General features: G+C 36.1%; 1 protein-coding gene across 1 annotated transcript in view; it reads right to left on the bottom strand.

Annotated features, from left to right (window-relative positions):
- LOC129801886 (fibrillin-1) overlaps positions 1-22,202 on the bottom strand; it is a 77,900-nt gene that overhangs the window by 4,221 nt on the left and 51,477 nt on the right. The window contains exons 6-12 of the mRNA XM_055847319.1: positions 19,900-20,025; positions 11,385-11,729; positions 10,843-11,058; positions 8,736-10,512; positions 5,032-5,333; positions 4,838-4,968; positions 1-169 (exon numbers count right to left, since the gene is read on the bottom strand). Of these exons, the coding sequence (XP_055703294.1) occupies positions 1-169; positions 4,838-4,968; positions 5,032-5,333; positions 8,736-10,512; positions 10,843-11,058; positions 11,385-11,729; positions 19,900-20,025 (3,066 nt within the window). The remainder of the gene's footprint in view (positions 170-4,837; positions 4,969-5,031; positions 5,334-8,735; positions 10,513-10,842; positions 11,059-11,384; positions 11,730-19,899; positions 20,026-22,202) is intronic.

Here is a 22,202-nt window from a genome sequence, read left to right as displayed (position 1 = left end):
TTGTGTTTTGATGAGGCCACAGAGGGAATTGTCCCACAGGTTGGTGATGGAAGGATCTATGGAAAGTCCTGGGTGGCATTCTTTCCTGAAGCTGCTCCTGCGGTGGCTTCCTAATGACATTGTAACGAATAAGGATGTTCTTGACGTAACAGCCAGGCGGGAGATGCAGCTGGTGGACGGGAAAGTAGAAATCTATCGTTATACACTTAATCGCAGCCGCGGGAGTGGCGATCACGACTACGCGATTGTGTCGAAGTGGTGATAAATGTGCGCACAAAGCTGATGATGATCCATGGCGTACCAATGTACTATGAAGCTGAGAATGGCAAAGCACCTTTTCGTGTCACTTTTCTTGACCTCACTAATGAAAGGCCTTTCAGGTGAACCATTTGCGACAATTCCAAGGGTTTTCACAGCGAAATAGCACTTCAAAATTCCAAGCTTTTTACAGCGCAATTTTTAAGATAAGGATTCTAATTTTTTTTTTCAGAAAAAGGCATGTAACTAAATCCTTATTGTAGCTAAAGCACATCAAACGGAGAACAATTTTGACACTATGAAAACTGGCCTCACTACAATGGCCTGTAGAGGAATTCTGTAACGATATGACAATGTCATATGCAGGGGCCTCTCGACATTTCATTTTTCCATACGTTTTTGCATAGAGGCACTGAAGAGTATTGGCAAGTTTTTTCCTAAAGAGAATTGTTTTATCAGTCTGATATATTTCGAAATCGTGCAGTAAAAGCTATCTAAAAATACATATTTCATAATGCTCGCCGAATTAATACAAGAACTACGAGCAAATTTGTTTAAGTCGCGGTGCAATAGCTGCAAAATTTTTACAAGGAAAAGTGAAAAATATCTTCACTTTTTATTAGGCTTGATGGGCTCCTGGTCATATGACAAATTTTCGTAACAATTTCGGGAGCAGGACAATATCAAAGCCCAATGAGCATCGAATGTCCATTGCACGGAGTTCAATAAAGCTCTTAGCGACCAATATGAATCTGATTTTCGATTAATTTTTTTCCGAATTTAACACAAAAAATTTATAATATAAATTTGTCATCTGACTTTGTCATATCGTTACAGAATTCCCTTACTGGACACACTTACGACTTAATCCGAAAAACGACTTAGTGGGAAACTGAGAGGAATTTAGTTAAATCATTATTTTAATTATAATTATATTAAACCGTCACTCGGCTTAAGCCGTTAGTGTGTCTAGGATATAAGGATTCGCAAAATATTACTAAAATTCAATAAATTAAACGGTGGAACGGTTCTTGTTCAGATCTTGGGATATTCGGATATTCCGCATTAATCGAAAAGGAAATATATCATTTAGGAAATATATCATTTAGTTAGTCCGGAAGAGATGTCAACCCCGGGACTCAAGTGTCCCCAATAAGTCGATAACCTCAGGCATAAAATTATACACTTCATCTATTCTTAAAATTTTTTACTTCCCTTTCAAAAACACCTTTATCAACGCATCACATGTGATCTACAGTGTAATTAATTATACATTGGATGGTGATATAGTCCAATCACTCTCCAGGTACACTACTCGATCGTTGGTCCTTCGAACCGGATCGGCGAAGGACCAACGATGGAGTAGTTTACATGGATAGTCATTGGACTGTGTGAGTACAGGTGTGTAGTTTTGTAGATTCTGCATTTCTCCTTTCACGATCCAATGTATAATTAATTACACCGTAGATTACATGTAATGAGTCGACAACCTTTTTTGTGTAAAGATGAATATTAACAACTCGCAATTTTTTTAAAACTAATTTTGTCAATTTTGAATTATGCCCAACGCACAATAACATTTGTTTGTAAACATATTTTCAAAATTTCCTATAAGAGTGAGCGAGATGACTAGATCTACATCTCACTCACTCTCTTAGAAGTCAGAAACTTATTTACAAAACAAAAAAAAATTGTGCGTTGGGTATTACCTTCAAACTATTTAAGAAAATTGAGCTAGTTTCTCTCAGATAATGTAGTAGATTTTCAATGTATAACTTCTTATCCTAAAATTTCACATTTTTGAGAAAAAAACATGCTTGAAATGCCCCATCTTCCTCTATTCCAATTTCTTAATAAAACTTTAAACGAAAATTAAAAACTATCCAAAATTTTTATATTAATTGGTTTTGGATATTTTATTAGGTTTTGAATATTTAAAAAAAAGTAATTTTGCTACTTGTACTCTGTAAAAAACAATGCAGTATAGGGGGAGGTGGGACTACTTTGAGCTGTGGGGATACATTGTTATACGATTTTTTCGTATATTTCTAGTGGGTACTGAGTTTTAACATGGTGTAATTTAGATACGCAAATTAATTGTCGATCTAAATAAAATAATTGTAAGGACTAGCTCCATTTAGAAATAGACGGAAAAGTCGTATAACAATCTAGTCCAGCAGCTCAAAGTAGTCCCACCTCCCCATACGTAATCCTTAGATTTTTCTCACCACTGAAAAGTTTCACCTCTCATCCCCTGTGGACCGCTTTACTCAACATATCACCATATTTTAGATGATTTCTGAGCAATGATGTTACGCTGTTTGTCCGGTCTGTATGTATCTTACCATCTATACAGGCCAAGCGGCTAGAGATAAATACTTGTAACCTTCGGAGGACCCCCTCATAAATCATTCTCCGCATCATTAACGTGATCCTTATTTCCCCTTATTTATGTTCGTAAAAATTTGTCATTTGTCGTTTTCTCAGACAAAAAACATGTACGAAAAAATTTTTGTAATAGAACAAAAAATGCTCTTCAAGTGATATGTTATGAACATCATTTGCAAAAAAAAAAGTACGAACTTTTTAGAACGTTATACGATTTAAGAGTATTTTATAAGTTCTAAATACGAATTCACAAACATTTTCGTTTGTTCAAATGTTCAAATGTTCAAATAAAAACGTGTTTTGTATTATTGTAAACTTCCCCTTACTTCGTATAAAGTTTGAATTTAATCAATATGAATTGGTAATTACCCAGCGATCACCAAATGCTATCCGATGTCAATTCAGCTGAAAACATTTCCTGCTAACCTTAAAACCATACTTGCGAGGCATCATCATTTCCATATTATTTGTTCAGCACTTTTTCTTCAAGAATTGCTTACCGGTCAGTTGATCAACAAGTTTGATCAAAATATGCCGAAAGTACTGCTTTATTTCAGCTAACTGTTTTTCAGCTAGCTGCGTATAAGCTATTATAGAGGTTTATTTCGACTTTTTTTTACAAGATCCCTAATCAAGTTCGACAATAAACTTTTTAACTGAGCCATTATAAAGCCAAACACTTTTAACTCTTTATATTCAATATTCAATATTAGATCTGTCCCAGGAAACTCACAGATCTACCTCAGGAAACTCGCGGATCTACCCCAAATATTTGATGCCAAGCAAAAAATGCGTGGTAACATTTTTTTTTTTTTTGGAAACTCAGTTATTTTTCCAATATCTTCCTAAGTCTTGATGTATAGCCTATACCTAAGCATAAAAAAAATGAACTATGGAACATATTCCTAAAATTAATTTTCTTCTTGGAAAATCAAGTGTAATTTAGAACTTCAAATATTTTAGAAATCTTCCCCAGTTTTCTCTAAAAACTTTACTAAAATGCTACCTTGAAAATTGAAGAAATATTATATTAGACAAACTAAAATTATAAAAACGAAAATTGATCAAATCGTTTTGTCTTGCATTTTTTTTAATAATTTCCAATAACACCTAATGAAAAATGGAAAATTTTCAAGTAATCCTTTCATACTTACACCTCTAAAAAAAATTGTTGAAAAATTCTCTGATATAATCAATCCATTTTATGAACAAATCCCAACCAAAACTCAATTCAATGGAATTTTTCCTCAGCAGCACAACAAATAAAAACCCATCCATAACTACGCATATTGAAAATAAAAAGCAAAGTGAGTAAATAAAAGAAAAAAAAACGTGATAAATTCATCAAACATAGAATTTTCTCTATAGAAGCATTTCCATCGAAAAGTTCTCAAGCGTGAAATTTCGATATATTCTCGCAAAATAATTCAAAACTGAGGCTGACGTTGAAATTTTGAGCTTAAAGCTTTATGAGTGGAAGATGAATGATATGCTAAATGTGTATTTTGAAGTAAATCTCTAGGGATGCACTTGTGCAGATAGATATATAGTCAGTTGAATCAAAAACTGTGCTAACTGCATTTGCTTTGTGTCTGCATTCGTTGTAAACAACGCATCGCTGCGTTGGGATTTTGCAATAAATGTAGACACAAAACACATGCAAATAGCACAGATGCTGATCCACTCCTGTATTAAATTATTTACAAACCAATTGAAAGTGGTTAATATTTCAAGTGATTCATCAAGCCTCATGAAGCAGTAAATGCTGTGAAATGTGTAAGAGAATTTGTCAAGTTTATTTGCAATGCAGCATAAAGACCATTGCATAAGTTGTTGAGAAGAGCACAGAACAGCGACTGCCACAGAAAGATGATAACAGCATTGTAAAATGTAAAACACATCGAGGAATAAAATGGCTTATTCTTCAAACAAATCTGTATACACAAATAACACAGAAAACTTACCAAACAATCGTATTCTTTTTTATGGCGTGTGAAAAAGACAAATATGAAAAATGATAATGGAGGTCGATGAAGAGGACTTCTCTTGCAGTTCACAAAACACAAAAGCTCACGCGGCGTTATCGCAAAAGCCAGTGATAAATGTCAATGAAATGCTTCGGTGGATCGGTGTTTTGAGCATTTTTGGAATGATGTCGAAGATGGTGGTAAAAGAGTCGAATTCTACTTACAGGATAGTTTGTATCAATTCTCACCGCAGCCTTTCCTGGACACACCAGGAAAGACTCATGATTGTCCAGAAGCTTTGAAGCTTTCTGAGTGGGGATAAACTGGACAGCTTTTGGTGCTTCTGCCACGGGCTCTATTTATAAAAAAAATCTTAAATCAGAAATACACTAAAGAAATTTTCAAGTTACTCTATTACCTTTGACCATAATTCTGAATGTGCACTTTGAACTCATTCCCTCAAAATCAGTCGCAACGTAGCTGACAAAGTGAACTCCTGGAGCAAATCTCTCTCCGGGTTGTCTAGACTTGTAAATCTGCTTAAGATGGCTGTGAGATGTAAAGACAGGCTCCTTCCAGAACACTTGCTTTGCGGTCTCACCTTCTTCTAGTTGAACCACAAAGCTTTCTGGACAGAAGGTCACTTCTGGAGGTTCTTGTTCCTTCACTGTGATCTTCATTCGACAAATTTCATTGAGATTGGCATTAGGACTACGGGCTCTGTAAGAAGTAATTCACAAGTGTCTAATAGTATCTCTATCATCAAAAAAATTTAATGATGGTGTTATTCCAATGAAAAATGAACATAATTGAGCACTTTACTGTTCTCAAGTGCTTCTACATTATCGACTTTTCTTTACAGTAGAGCCTCACTATAGGCCATATTTTGGTTCCAGATTTGACACTTGGGTCGCACTATAGTCCATGTCATTTTTTTAACTCTTTCCGGACCACAACATATCCAGCGAACGAATTTCAGTAAAACTCATTTTATTGTAAGTCTTAGTGGTCAAATATGATACTTTTGTAGAGAAAGAATTTTCTCCTCCTCTGGGAAATTGGATAACTCATGGGTACTCTCGTTCCCAAAAGAACGAAAAGGAGACAAACTTCAATTTTCCAAAAGCCAATAATATCAATTTTGTGAATTATTTTTGCGTGTCAAATGGCTCCTTTACAATGTTGATCACTAAAACAAGAAGAATTATTGACCAGTATCTTATGGGATGTCCAGGAAGTGCTAAAAAGGACACCCAGCTCCTGGCGCTACAACCAATTACTGGTCTTGGTCTGACTCAGGACCCGTCGCCACTCGATCCGTTACGCGCCACTGTCCTCCAATTCCGCACCCCTAATGAGGTGGTGTCCTGGTCCACACCGTCGGTCCATCTGAGGCTGGGTCGGCCTCGTCTCCTCGAAGCATAGAGTCCGCCCCTAAAGACTTTCCAGGCTGGGTCGTCCTCATCCTTGCGAACCAGGGGAGAAATGATAACTTTTCGACACTATCGAATCGATAGTATCGATAAATCTATATCTGTTAAATTAAGTGAATGTCAGCTTTTTACGGATTGTTAGGCCATTCATTACGACGTTCTTAAAAGAATGAGACTATTGATAACCATTTATATTAGTTACATGAAGTGAACCTATCGTTTAAAGTTTTCAGAATCGACAGTCGATAGTATCGAAAATAAGTTATCATATCAACCCAGATGACCAGCCCACCGGAGCCTATTGAGGCATATTTGCTTGACGACAGTTACCTCTCGGTAGCGCTCATACACCTCATGGTTGTATAGGCTCCGGAATCGTCCCTCCTCACATATGGGGCCAAAAATCCGTCGTAGTATCCTCCTCTCAAACGCGGCTAAGTGTTCGCAATTCTGTTTGCTGAGGATCCACGTATCAGGCGAATACGTGAGGACTAGCAGGATCATAGTCCTATACAGCAGTAGCTTAGTCTTGATGCTTAAGGTTCTGTACCGGAAAACTCTTGATAGACTGAAATAGGCTTTGTTGGCTTTCAGCAGCCGTGCGCGAACTTCTGTTGAGATGTTGTTGTCGGCTGTGATTGTTGACCCAAGGTACACGAAGGAGTTGACAACTTCAAAGTTGTAGTCACCCATCGGGAACCCTGTTTGACCGATGCTCTCCGTGGATGTTGCCGGAGTTGCTCCTGACAAGGCCACCATGTACTTTGTTTTGCCTTCATTTATCTGTAGCCCCAGATTTCGTGCCGCATGTTCAATCTGGACGAAGGCCTCTTGCACAGCTTTGGGATTGCGCACCATAATGTCAATATCGTTAGCATAGGCTAGGAGCTGCATGAACTTATTGAGTATGACCCCCTTATGCTCACGCCGGAGTCACGGATCGCTTTCTCCAGTGCCAGGTTAAAGAGGACGCACGATAGTCCGTCTCCCTGTTTGAGTCCGTTGTTCACGCAAAACTCTCGTGACAGCGATCCGTTCGCCTTTACTTTGCTCCTCACATTGGTCATGGTCATCCTAGTCAGTCTAATCAATTTGTTCGGGATGCCGAATTCTCCCATGGCTTCGTACAGTTTTACCCTGACTATGCTATCTTAGGCTGCTTTGAAATCGATGAAGAGATGGTAACTTGGTCATGCTCTCTCATCTTCTCCATAGACAGCCGAAGGGAAAAGATCTGGTCTGTTGTTGATTTGCTTGGAGTGAAACCACATTGGTATAGTCCAATAATGATCTGAGCGAATGGGGCTATTCGACCAAGGAGAATAGAGGAGAATATCTTATAGGCGGTACTCAACAACGTAATACCCCTATATTGGCTACAGTTTGTGATATCTCCTTTCTTATGTTGTTGGGCCTGGGGCGCCATTCCTCGGCCTGTTCTGACGGTTACCTCGTTCCGCCCCTGATTCGTGGAGCACTTTTCCGGACTCCATGAGCTCTCAGATTAATTTAAACTTAATTTAAACTTATACTATATCCTTAATTTTGAGTTTCATTACAACTACTTTAATTTGCATTCCTATAGACTATAAGCTAATTTTAATTTTTTCTTTTTTTATTTTGGGGTGTTGCACCCCCAAGAGGACGCAAACAGCCATTGGCTACGCGCTCCCTCTTTAAATTTCATTTCGTATCCCTGTGCCTTTACGTCAGTTTGAAATCAATCACTTTGTTAAAATGAGATTGTATGTAGTAATATGTAACGAATGCTTATACAGCCAGTGAAGAAGCATTTCCGCCGTTTGGCTTCGGAGGCTGGTCACCAACGCTGAGACGGCGGCGGACGCAAGGTACGGGGGGTTATACGAAGTTGAATAAATTATTATTATTATTATTATTATTATTATTATTATGTATAGGACAGATAATGCGAATTTTTCATTCGTCTAGCATTATCTCTTCGTCCCATACACGGAGCACTAATTGGTGAACAACTCGGTGTAGTTGGGCGCCTCCATGCTGATACAGCTCTGCTGCAATTCCGTCTACTCCTTGCGCTCTGTTGTGTTCAAGCCGACGGATTGCTATTTCGACCTCGTCCATACTAGGTGGCTCTAGTATGGTATCAACACCTTGAGTTGTTGAGACCTCCAACTCATCGTTGAGCTGTCCGTTGAGAAGTTCATCAAAGTACTCCACCCATCGCTGCAGGATGCCATTCTGATTGGAAACCAGATTCCCCTGTTTGTTCTTACAGTATGAAGTTCGTGGCGTATATGGCTTCATACCCCGGAGTTGCTGGTAAAACTTCCGCTCTCGCTGCGGTTGCGCCCTGTACTCCTTAACTACACTGACTGATTGTTCTTCCTAAACTTTTTTCTTACGTCTTTGGAGTTTCTTCTCCTGTTTTCTGAGCTTTCGATAAGACTCTACACGTGCCCGTGTACTAAAAAACATAACCTAACTTAAAATCAATGTTTTGAAATCAACGGTCGATAAATTGTGGACTATAGAGCAATGGCCTATAGCGGGGTTCTACTGTATGTTGGTTCCCATCTCGATTGTTTTCCACAGTCCTCGTCGTGTGCCAAAGCCACTACGTCGTGATAGGACCCAACGAAAGTTGATTATGTTGAAATACTTGAGAACAGTAAAGTGCTAAAAAACATTATCATTTTTCATTACTTACCTAAATGTGACTTCGGTAACTCCCACTGGTACCGTTCCTTCAAGATGCTTAGCCCACTCAGGATGAGTATCAACATACTTCCACCAGTCAACATTTGTCTGGGGTCTCTGAAGGCGAATATTGAAAGCAGTCTGACCTCTTGGAGCAATTACTGTTACATCTTCAGGGCACCTAATGAAAGGTCTCACAATTTCTACCCTATTCTCAGCTTCCAAGGCGGAAACACAAGTGAGTTCTCCACTAGGAATCCAATTTTGTTGGGCATCGCAAAGAGCTGAACGCTTTCCAGCTGGTTTGAAGCCTGGGAAACAGTGCAATAGGCACCTAGCTCCAGCAGAAGATCCATTCAGCATGCAAGATGTCGGAAAGATAGTTCCGAATTGAGGACGTGGCAGACGAGGACAAGCACGTGGAACACAAACGGGTTCTTCAGCATCCCAAGATCCAGATCCATTACAAGTTCGAACGGAAGGCCCATCGAGTTTGTAGCCCTTATCACACCACATGCTGCAGCGAGTTCTGTAGAATAGTTGCGTTGGATGACGAGAACGGGAGCACCGCATCTCTCCATGCTGAGGAGTTTTGATTGGTGGACACAGGTCTTTGATCTCCAGACAGGACTTTCTGTCACGATCGAGTTTGAATCCGATTCTGCATGAGCAAATGGCTTCACGTTGATCACTGATATCGCAGTAGTGACCACATCCGGCATTTTCGCAAGGATTTGCAGACCTACAAGTACGATTGTCAGACTCCAAATGGTATCCAGGCCTGCAAATACAGTTATAAGATCCTGGAGTGTTGATACAAGCTCCATTTATTACATCACATCCTCCTCTTGAATGATCAGCACACTCATCAACATCCACACAAGATTTTCCATCTGTAGCCAGTTCGAATCCAGTTGGACAGGAACAGAAAACAACACCAGAGTGGAAATTACACTGATGAGAACATCCACCATTGTCTTGAGCACATTTATCGACAGTCGTGCAAGTAACACCGTCCGCATGAAGTTCTTGCCCTTCTGGACAAATGCACTTGTAACTTCCATGGGTATTGACACAATTCAATTGACCACATGGATGCTCTTTGGAACACTCATCTTCATCTAGACATGTTGCTTCATCTTCAGCAAGTTCAAATCCTGATGGACAGACGCAATCATAACCACCTTCTCGATTTCGACACTCGTGAGTACAAGAATGACTTCCAGTAGCGCATTCATCAATATCCAGGCACTGCTGGTGTTTCTCACTGAATCCTTCAGGGCAATCACAGCGGAAAGAATGACTGCCTGAATAATCTTCAACCGGATAGCACCTTCCCGGATAGCAAGCTGAGTGTCCGGAGCACGGATCCATGATCTCAACACAAGTCTTTTGATCTGCACTGAGAGCGAAACCTGAAGGACACTGACAAGCAAAATGACCATCTCCATCATCCAAACAATTGTGTGAGCAAGGAGTTTTGCCAGATTGGGCTAGGTCTGCACATGAATCCCAGACGCAGGTCCTCTTGTCATAATCCAAATGGTGATTTTCGGGACAGAGGCAAGCATAAGATCCTGGAGTATTCTCACAGAGATGAGAACAAAGAGTACGGGATTCATCAACTTCATTGGTTCCCTGAGAGTAAATCTCGCACTCATTGATATCCAGGCAAGTTTTTTCATCTTCTCCAAGTTCATATCCAGCTGGACAATAGCATTCAAATCCACCATGGACATTTCTGCAGTAATTACAGCCGGTGGCTGTCTCTTGGCACTCATCAATATCTGCAAAAAAATCTAATTTATTAAGAACAAGAGTACTCGTAATGGTGCTATTCCAATGTAAAAGAGGAAATCTTCCTCCTGAACAATTGTTTTTAGCACTTCACTGTTCTCAAGTACTTCTACATAATCGACTTCCCTTTGTATTGGTTCCTGTCACGACTGTTTCGTGGTTTTGGAATACAACAAGAATACGTCGTGACAGGAACCAACACAAAGAAAAGTCGATAATGCAGAAACATTTGAGAACAGTAGTGCTAAAAAAAATGTTCAGGAGAAAGATATTCATTTTTCATTGGAATAGCACGATAAAAGTGTATTTTTGAGAATCACCTTCGCAATATCCTTCAGAATTCCTCCTGAAACCATCACCACAGGAAGGTACTTCTTCCGGGAGATGTTCTTCAGGACTAACTTCGGGAACTTCCTCAACAGGGGCAGCTTCTGAAGATACTTCAGGAGGCTCTGTACAGAAATAACTGCCTTCAATATTTTCACAACCATAAGGACATCTTCCTCCTTGTTGAGGATCATCGCATTCATTAATGTCTGAAGATGAAGAAATTGGTTTTTCAGAGTCATTTTTGTATGGTAATTAAAATAATGGTTGGTGTTCCAATGGAAAAAGTACATGTTTTTTCAGCACTTAACTGTTCTCAAGTGCTTCTGCATTATCGACTTTTCTTTGTGTTGGTTCCTGTCTCATCGTTTGGTTTCTCTAATCCTCGATATGTTTCAAAAACCACCAATTAGTCGTTGCAGGAACCAATACAAAAGAAAGTCGATTATGTTAAAACAGTTGAGAACAGTAAAGTGCTGAAAAAACATGTTCATTTTTTATTGGAATAGCACCATAATTCCAGACTGGTTCTCACCTTCACATTGGCCATATCCATTTCTATAGAAACCCTCTGGACAGGAATGCTCCTCGGGAACTGGTGGAGCCTGTTCCACTTCATTGCTCTCCCCTTCATATTCTCCATAGTTATCCTCACCCTCTGGTCCTTCGTATTCATCTTCCTCTCTCCTGTGATCCCCTCTCAAAGCATCATCTTCCTCATGATACCTCTCCTGGTTGTCAGGAGCAGGATCTGAAACTGGTGCCAGGGGAGCTTCAGTGGTTGTTGTTGGAGGTTCCTGGCATCTATAGGTTCCGTGAAGATTCTCGCATCCATGCAGACACTGTGCAGCGATTTCAACATCCAAGCATTCATTTATATCTAGAAAGCAGATGAGAAGTGTAATGTGGCAGATCTGTAATTGTAATGGGGAAACTATGAGGGAGTGTGTGTGAATGTCTTTTCTTCCTGACTTTTTGAATTAAAAAGTCACATTTCCTTCGCTCTATCATTTTCGTGTTGAATTTCCGCCTTTTTCCACTCATTTTGCTACCATGACGTGGTGGTAGAAACCACCCCATCATACACCCGTTGTACAAAAGGCGACAAATCAATGACAAAGTCCTCAAAAGCACGAACACCTGCATGTTATCAACTTCACCTCCAACTCAATTCCTCTTTTTCAATGAAAGTGCTCTTCGTGATGAGAATTTTACTCATGTTGGAAATTTTCTCATTGATAAAATCTTTCGTTCTTTTATTGCTCGAACTCCAGAGTGAAAGAGAAGTATAATATATATTAAACAATTCAATTTTTGATAACTTGAAATTTACATCTTCAACATTTCAGAGAATCGCATATTAATGGTATTGACAAGAATAATGTTTTATCTGGTAGAGCACAATGGAATAATTTAGAATCGAACCCAAATTGAAATTTTAAGATTTTGTCACTGTTCTAGGTGAGCTAAAGACAAGAACCACAAATAATTAGGGGATACTGGGGCACATGTAAACATTTTCAATAGATGCGAATTTGAGGTGATTTTCCAAGCACACAATAATTTTTTGGAAAATCTTTCTTAGCTCATGTTTTACCCTTGGGTATAGGCAATTCATCGAGGGTAATGCGGATGCTGGAAAACAATTGAGTTTTTCATAAAAATAAAATTTGTGTCACTGTACATTTTTCTCTTTTTACAAAATACCTAGGGTAGAATTAAACACTTTCTGGGGAGGGTGTAAACACCCTTTTTTCCACCCTTCAAATTAACTTTGCACCACTTTCAATTATTTTAATTACTTAAAGACTGTTTATTTTTCAAAAAATCACTACACTTTTTACAAGGAACAATTAAAATAGCAAAAAAAACTAAAAGCATGCAAATCAAAGACATTTTTCAATGGATTTTCCCCATATTTTGACATCATGCGACTTCTTATTGAACACAACGAAAAATTTCCCACCACGAGATGGAGCTGTCAAACGAATGAAATGAAGAAGAAGAAGACAAAATATTTTGCCATTCATTCTACACTCGCGACATCTACAATTACGGGGAAATTGCCTGTTAACATCTACCCCAAATGCTGTTTTCTGACCAATTATTAATTGCTTTAAAATAATGAGAATCTTAATTTCTCTAGTAAATGCATTAATATAATCCTAAGAGATGTAGGAAAGAACTGGTATTGCTACATTTCGATTATTTTACACAGTTTTTAATTTCCAGGTGGAAATCTAAATGACCAAAGTAATCGAAATATCAACATTTTCGGGGAAAATGATTTTTATTTTTAAAGTATTAGGATTTTAATGACCAATTCATCTGTGGACATACATCCCCATGGTATCTATGAATGCCTATGGGTTTTATCCTCTGGAGTCTTAAAATTAATGAAAAAATCACAGTGTTTACAACTACCCCAGTTCCCCCTACTCTTGAGTGCAAATCTTGTCCTACCTCGCGGTTTTAATTTTATTTTTGTTCATCTGAAACAGTGATTCATGTGAGTCATGTTACAAATGAGCAGTGAAAAATTAATTTAGTTAGCAAAATAAAAGCAAATTTGGTCAGTACCCAATCCCGATAATTAAACGCTGTGAAATTACTAAGCAAATTTTTAAAAATGTAAAATAAAAACATTATCTATTTTCTTTAAAACCATCTTAGATATTGGCCTCAATTCTGAGACCAAGATCAAGATCAAAATTTCAAGCTGACAAATATTTCCAAAATAAAGAACTTAAAATGTCTTAGCTATGAACCAAGATTTCAAGATTTTCCACACTTAACGAAACGTCACTTCTGACAAATATCTTTATTTCTCTGTTGAATTTGTTGAAATTTCGTCATATAAATTAGGAAAATTAATTATAGGACGTATTAAAGACTTAATGAGAGGCCATAAACGGGAGTACAGGAAGTGTAAACCAAACTTGTGACCTGTGATAAACCGAGAAATGCTTATGCAAGATGTGATTATTTTGCAGGTATCCTCAGAGTGGTGTACTTCGATACGTACATCTAGAAATACGTACCATATCGATTAAATTATAAGGTCAAATACAGTATTTTTCAAAGTAATTCTCTTTTTGTACCATCTCTTATAGAAATATTCCTCATCAATAGTCATTTGCATATGAAACTCTTCAAATTGTTACTATCTTGAAAATTCCAAGCACCTCCGAGAGGATCTTGGAATAATTTCAAGAAAATAAGAAATGTAACGTTTTGAAATCTTGAAATATTGGTTCCAGAATTGCAAAACTTGATATCCACACGCTTTGTGTCTTGGATTTCAAGATTCTAAGAAATTTGACAGGTTTGACATCTTGATCTTGATTTTTTGATTTCAGAATATCAAAATCTTGAAATTTTCTTGATCTTGATCTCGATCTTAGTCTCAGAATTGAGGCCATTGATAATATAAATTAGATTCCATTTTTGTAATGAGTTAGGTTTTTACTGAACAAATTTAATTTTCTACTGACCAAATTACATTCTTCACTGCCCATAATTATTGTTTTCCTTTATTTATTTTAGGTGAAGTATTGCAATTTCTAAAAACAAATTAAGCTAAGGGTTGTATACATTGTACATAGATTCGAAAATAGCAATAGCCACGTTGAGGACAGAAAGACCAAAACAATTTTGAGTGCCGATCTGCAAGAGTTACCGGATAAATGCAATAGGCAATCAAAAAATCAACTTAAGGAGGTCTTCTTCAAGGTAAGATTCTTTACAATCTCAACTTTTGTGGATCAAGATGAAAGCCCATCTCTTATTTTTAGTTCATCAGTTGTTCAGATTCTTCGATTGATCTTTGGTCTCTGACGACTCTGAAGTCTGAAGTCCAAAGACCATTTAATTTGAATTTTGTAATTTATGTGCTGCCAAAAGATGCTAGAGAATATAAAAATCTAGAATAATACAGGCTTAACACCTAGATTAGATTAGATTACAGTGGGGGCGGTTCCTCGCGGAACCGCTGCACCCAGGCCTCTTTTTGGGCCCATTATGCAGAAGGCTTTACACCTAAGATTAAGGTCATATTGCTTAAGGGGTAATATCGGTAATATGGTTCAAGAAGACCAAAAAACATAATATTTTCTCTAAATTTTTATTCAAGCTTAATAAAAAAAATTATTTAATTCAAGCTGTTAGGCATATAAAAGTACGACATTTATACTATTATTTTCTAAAATTTTCATTTTGAAATTTTAAAAATTCAATCATTGAGACCTAATTTTTAGAGATATTTTCTTAAAAAAAAATAATAAAATTTTCTGTGGACGAGATTTCTTGGTTTTGGTTCTTCTTAAATTCAAAAGTCATCTAGTCCTTGAGCGAAGGATTTTATGTTTACTTGTCCACAACTTTTCTTACAAGACGAAACGTGCTGTAAAATACGTAAAAAAATGGTAGTTTTTTGTATAAAATTCTCTCAAAAATTCAAATTTCATTTCTTTTTCAAAAATCCTTCGCTCCAAGGCTGATTTAACTCATTAGCTAAAAGGAAATATTTGGTTTTTGAACTTCAGATGAACCAATTCCTAGAAATCTTGTTCACCGAAAAGTATGTTTTTTTTAAAGGTCTTTGAAAATAAAGTCCCAGAGGTTGAATTTTTAAAATTTTTAAATAAAAATTTCAGAAAATATTGTTTAAATGTGTCACTTTTATATGCCTTAGAACTAGAACTAAATTAATTAAAATATGTATTTCGAAAAATTTCGACTTAGAGATTAAATGTTAAAGGCAACCAGTCCACTCAACCCCCTGGCAAGTTGCCTGAAATTTGAAGCCACTTTCTCATACTTCGATTTAAATTTATATGGGAATTTTTTTGCACTCGCTACCGTTATGCTAAATATTTAAAAAGTGAGAAGTTTTTCCATATTATAATATACCTTTCCGTATGGAGGGATAAATATACTAAATTTTTGTTTAAATAATTTTTTTCCTCGGAGCACTGTGAGCTGAGGCCGAGATCAATTTAGGAATTGGCTTCAAATAGCTCCATATAAAAAGGCCGCCAGGGGGTTGAGTCCACTACATCTTGAAACACCAATAAAATTGTTTTAAGGATTTAGGAACCTTTGGAAACTGGGCAAAACCTGCAGCCTTAGACCCGTCTAAAACAATACTTCGTGTAATGTATTATTTTGTTTAAAAAAAAAATATTGTCCAACATTGTGAATATTGGACCACTCAATGTTTTTATTAACCATCTTGAAAGTATCGAAAATGCGAGGTCGAGCATTTTGCAAAAGTTTATCACCTCTTTTTGCAAATCATCCCTTCCAAGGGTATACTCGTCAGTGACTCTGATGATATTGATGTGAAATAAAAGAGTTTCTTCTTGTTCACTTTTTTCTAATCATCGCTTTAATGGACCGTGCACCATCTTTAACTTTTCTCTGGAAATATTACACCATGAAAAATCAATGTGGTCTAAAGGTTCTAAATAAGAAGAGAGTCTGTATTTTTTTTCTAAATGTGCAAGATAAAAATAACGAGAAAATTGCTTGTTGACGAGTTTATATATCTACAACATTTTCTCGTTGGGAATTCAATAAAATCCACCTGAAGTATCAATTTCATATCCAACTCGCTTGAGTGGTACTCTACCCAAGAGGATGGTAGTGGAAATTGTCAAGAGAATCCACTTGAGAATCTCTTGTCGCAGTCAGAAGAGTGAGTTGAGCGAGGTGATGAGTGTTGGACAGATACGAGATTAGAGGCATCAATCATCGTTGCATCACGAGGAGCCCTAATGAGAGGCAACACATCCAAATGACTTGTAATGATGACGATTTATTAATATATTTATTGACTTTTCATCATTTTCAAACTTTTTTTTTATCAAGCAGCTTGCGACACTGAGAGAAAAAAAAAGATTCAGACAATTTAGTGTTGATTTGGGACTGTCTAATCTGGAATCTTTCCAAATCCAATAAATGTGTCAAATCTGTCAAATAATTCATAAAACGCCAGTTTTTGCACAAAAAATCCCCATTTATCACTTTAGGCTTATGCCTTTTAAATTAAAATATATTAACCAAAGAATCATACTGAAAAGAAAATTATTCTTTTCAAATCTGAAATAAATGTATCAAAATCTGACTACGAATGCTATTTTAGCATATACTCTCTAAATCCTTTAAATCTGATAACAATTCGAGCAAACAAATTCACAAATTAAAAAAAATGCATTAATTAAAATAAAAATAGTAAATTGGAGATTGATTAATTCATTTTATTGCGCTTAAAAACATTGGTATTCTGTTTTCAAAAATCATCTCATAATATTTTAACAGTTTTATAAGAAAAAAATACGTTTTGGAAATCTCCCTTTTTTGGTGCTGGAACTCAAAGAGAGAGCAGTGCATGTATTATATCCATAATCTGTTTTTTTTTTTTTGCAAAATTGTCGTTGCTTTGGAGTTTCAACGGTAAGAAATATCAATTTCTGGTTTTCGGTGACCCCCATAAATGGACCTCCGACGGTCTTTTTTCTTTTTCCCCTCCAAAACCATGTTCTATTGATTTTTCTCAAAATTTGTAGAAGCTTTTTCAATAATTTTTGGACTTATTTTAGTAGAGGTAGGCCAGGCTAGTATTTCGTGCATAAATAATAATGACCGCAAAATTCTCCATTTTTGAAGGTCACAGGGCAGCCACATTGGAGGATTTATGGGATCATTTATCAACTGATTTGCTTAAAAATTGATTTTTGGAAAAGTATTGAAATTTCTAACCCGGCTGTATTGATCTTAATTGGAATTAAATCAGTTGAGTACCGGTAATTGATTATTTTTTCGGAAATTATTTTTGTATTTGATCTTACGTTTGTTCCTGAGTTAAAAATCACACGGTAAGATATATCGACTTCCGGTCTTCGTTGACCCGCTTTAAGTGGACACTATCTCAGACAATAATTTCCTCCACCCTCTACATCTCCTCTAAAACCATGTACTTTAGGACGTTCTCAAAATTGACAGATTATTTTTTAATGATTTTCAGATATGTGGGAGTAGCCCAAGGCGAATATTTCGTCCATGCAACCCTATGACCAGAAAAAAAAGCATTTCCTATATTCAATAATTCTTTTTAGAATCAACGAAAAGTGCCTATGTTTCGTAATGACTATATTTTTCCTATGTTTCAAAATAAATGCACCTCCTCAATACATTTTAAAAACTGGGCACTTTCCTTTAGTTTTTAAAATATGGTTGCGATGAGTCACATTTATTGAGAAACATAGGAAAAATTTAATCATTACGAAGCTTGGGATTATACGAAGCATTCCTTTACTTATTACTTACTATTTTTAAAAATGTTACTAAATATGGAACACTCAAACCTTATAACATTTTCTCTCAGTGTTGGACCACTTTCAGCTGCTTGATAAATTACTCGGAACATAATATAATCAAAAATATCATAGAGTCTTTTCGTGCCATCCAAAAAATTAATATAGTAATTTGAGTAATTTGTATAAAATTCCACATATACAATATTTTCATTAAGTTCACAACAATTTTTCATAATTTTTTTTCCAATAAGCATCATCACGCTATTTTGATTCATTTCTATCAATTAAATTTCTGCTTCAATCATTTACAGTTTGCAATCAATTTCAAAGACTTCTCTTTTATAACGCTCTTTTGATTTATTTTTGAGCGTCAATATCAATAACGTAGCATAATGAATTCAAATTCGTAAATTTGTTGCGCATTTCTGACTCTTCAATTAACTATAATTTCTTTTTATTCAAGTGCAAATCTAAAATTATTTCTGATTTTGTATTATCAGAAATTAATTGATCAGGCGCAAAAAGGTCTTGTGAAATACTATTTGTCTTCTGAACGAACGAACCTTTTAACCACTGCATTACTGGTTGTAAAACCGAAATATTTTATTTTCAAAATTTTTAAATAGATATTATTTGCGTGATTTGTCATTCTCTACTTTTTTTTAGTTTTTATAATATACTTCAGTAGACCCTAAAGCGATCATCAGAATCTAGAGGTTTAGTCCAGTTCGCGAAGTCTCAAAATCCTAAATCGCTACCAATTTTATTGCTTTTTCAAAATCTAATAGGTCATTTGTCTTTTTATAATCCAATCCTAAGTTAAATATTCCAAAATAAAATTTGGCTGATACGAAATTACAACAATTAAGCCATAGGGGAATGTAGGCATGGTTCGCACAGAGTGAACCTTTGAACGATGCGAATTTTCTCTTTGTTTGCAAAGAGCTGATTTACCATTTCTCATCTCGTTCCCTGAGCTTAATAATTAACTATCTTATGGCTAAGAAATGACGAACTAGCCCTTTGTAAACAAAGAGAAAATTTGCGTTGTTTGAAGGTTCACTTTGTGCGAACCATGCCAACATTCCCCTATATGGATAAGTCTTAGGTCTGAAGCTCATATAAAATCTTTCTTTAAGATTCACCATTTTTTTAGCTAAAGAAAACAGAAAACTCTTTACAGTGTTGTGTTTTTAATTAGTGTGAAGAGGGATGAATAAAAAAAGAGTCACATAGTGAATAATTTAATTAAGTCCTCATCTAATTTGTTCTTAAATGCTTTCACATAAATAAACTTGAGTTGACAATTTGTTCTTCAAGGTGTTTGCTTGCAGAATTTTAATAGAAATTTTTGGATGATTGAAATGGAAATGGGTTGTTGTATAAGATTAAGGATTTGTTTTTCAGTCCTATTTCTTTGCATTTTGGTGAAGTTTGACTAAAGTGACGAAAATGAACATGAGCAATATTTCTGGAGAAAGTCACAGCGAAAATGAAGAATTAAATTAAATTAAATGGCTAATGCAGCTGTTGTTCATTCCATGTGTCGGATATTTTTAGAGGATTTTCTTCCCATTTTCTTCCTTCATGCCTCGGGTTATTTACCAAAATAGCAAAACATCAACGATGAAAATCCGCTATTATTAGCTAAAAATATTTTCTTAAAGGGCTTTCCCCATTTTAAAAGGCCAAATATAAAATTTTTTTTTGTAATAAATTCCATCAACTCACCAATACACGAACGTCCATTAGAGGGATCAATCTGTAGACCTACTTCGCAGAAGCACTCATAAGATCCTGCAACATTTTGACAGTGTTGCTCACAGCCTCCATTTCTAATCGCACATTCGTCGATATCTGCAAGATGAAAAATCCCAAAAACATCAGCATTCCAATAAAAATCCCCCACAAAAATACTTCACTCCTCATTAAGACATTTTTCTCTTACAACGCTACTAAATTTATGGTATATTTCACCTTTTCGATGAAAAATGACGAAATCCCGCATTTTCTGGGAGATATTGTCTATTAAAATACGAAGGGAACTCTAGAACAAGAATACATTTTCGAGGAATTGTGCCATAAATTTGATGCATGAGGGAAAAGTATAAAACTCGAAGAGAATTCTCGTAACCAGTCAGGATTTCATGTCCATACCAAATGGATAAAGTTATTATGCAGTAAAAGTAACTGAGTAACTCGGCATGCAGTTTATTGTTGGAATTCAGGTAAAGATTGTGGTTCAGATTGGGGAAATTCTTCAATGGAATTTGCAGATATTTTAGCTATTTTATCCAAAACAGTAACTTTAGGGTGAGATTTTAAAAGTTTGGAATTAACACCTTAAAATTTAGATTATCACAAATTTCAAACAACAGCTGTTTCCGTTTTCATACTTAAAATATCAAATTTTTAATTTAATGAACGTCACTATATAATGTAGGTGATGCGGGTTCGAATTCCCTTTAGATTACCATAAACTTCCTAGAATAAAAGTATTCTTATTCTATAAATATTAGTACTATAATTCCCGAGTAACACATTGCAAGATGTTACACGCACTGTATAATTTTTATGTAGGTAGGGTAAGTGTGCCAAATTCCGGCCAGCTTGCAATTCCGGCCACCTTTTTTGTTCCTCGAATTTTCGTGATTTTTTAGTTTTTACGTACTCTAGAGATTATACAATGCAAAAGAATAACAAAAAATGTAGCTTCGACAAACGAGATGACGTGAAAAAGATATTTGAAGAATTCTCGAAGGGCAAGGAACTATGAGAAAGAAGGTGGCCGAAACAAGGCACTAAAGCTATGTCTACATTTTTATTCATTTTAAAATGTATTAAGAATGATTTTAAAGTAAATAACGACGATAAACTGTCTATAAGGTTCTAAGCAACACTCCTTAAGTAGAAGGAATGAAAAAAATCAATTTCTATTAAATATATTACATTTCAAACATGAGACTTTGGCGCTTGCATATGCAACTATGCCGAAATTTGGAACACTTACCCTAGTTCTTTGTCCTACAACATCGTAATATCTGACGTTCTAGGGCGGACTGACTCTCTCAGCTCTCCAACTTATAGGTATAAAGGTAAAGACCCACGGGGCAATGACACCACAACGACTTATAAGCGACCCAGGAACGGATTTGACTACTAACGTTTATAAAAAGATGACATAAGCATCCTAATTTTAAGAAATCCTCGAACTCACAGGATAGAGCATTCCGTCAATTACTTTTTATATAGGGGAAAGTCTCATCATTTTGTCCAGTTTCTTATTTTGGACACTTTGAGGATAAAATTGGACACTAAAAACAAGTTGATTAAAATGATGGATTTTTATTCCAATATTTGATGAATAATGAATTCTATCTAAATATTTGTTCTTTTTGGAAGATTTTAACATTAAATACTGTAAATTTTGAATATGATTTCAGTTGAAATTGCTTTGTTGAAAATTCAGCGTGAGCAATTGCTTACGAGAAATATGACAGAACTTCGTGTTTACTTCAGTCTTATTTGGCTGTGGTGAACCACTATCAATCTTTCCTCGTCTTCCTCGCTGTTTTATAGTGATATTATTGAATATTCGTTGAATATTGTGTTGATTCACGTTAATGGTGATTTGTACATTTGACCTGAAGTGAGATTTGCTTTGTAAATTAGATTTTTCGTGTGAAAAATGGGAAATTTTTTAAGACATATACCAGTGAGGTGATACTACTTCTGTTGGACAGGTGTTTTTCTCACGGAATTTCGTGAAGTTTTAGCTTTTGTGATGACTAGGTTGGACAAATACCTGGAGAAACAAAGGAGCATCATATCTACGAAAGAAATGTAGCGAGAAATGCCTTGAAAGGCTCCCGGAAAGCCAGAGAATGAGCGAATCCGCAGGTACGTGGAGTACCGAAGTCAACTCACTTTAATGAATGATATGGAAAGTTTCCGGTATTCTTGTGGACATTCTACGTTTCCCTTACATGAACAGGAAGAGGACTTGGTAAGATTGGTTCATCAAATGAAGAACA

Source organism: Phlebotomus papatasi, chromosome 2 (genome assembly GCF_024763615.1).
Source record: "Phlebotomus papatasi isolate M1 chromosome 2, Ppap_2.1, whole genome shotgun sequence".
Taxonomy (NCBI): domain Eukaryota; kingdom Metazoa; phylum Arthropoda; class Insecta; order Diptera; family Psychodidae; genus Phlebotomus; species Phlebotomus papatasi.
The sequence above is the reverse complement of the archived record's forward strand: the minus strand, read 5'-3'. Positions and strand labels throughout refer to the sequence as shown.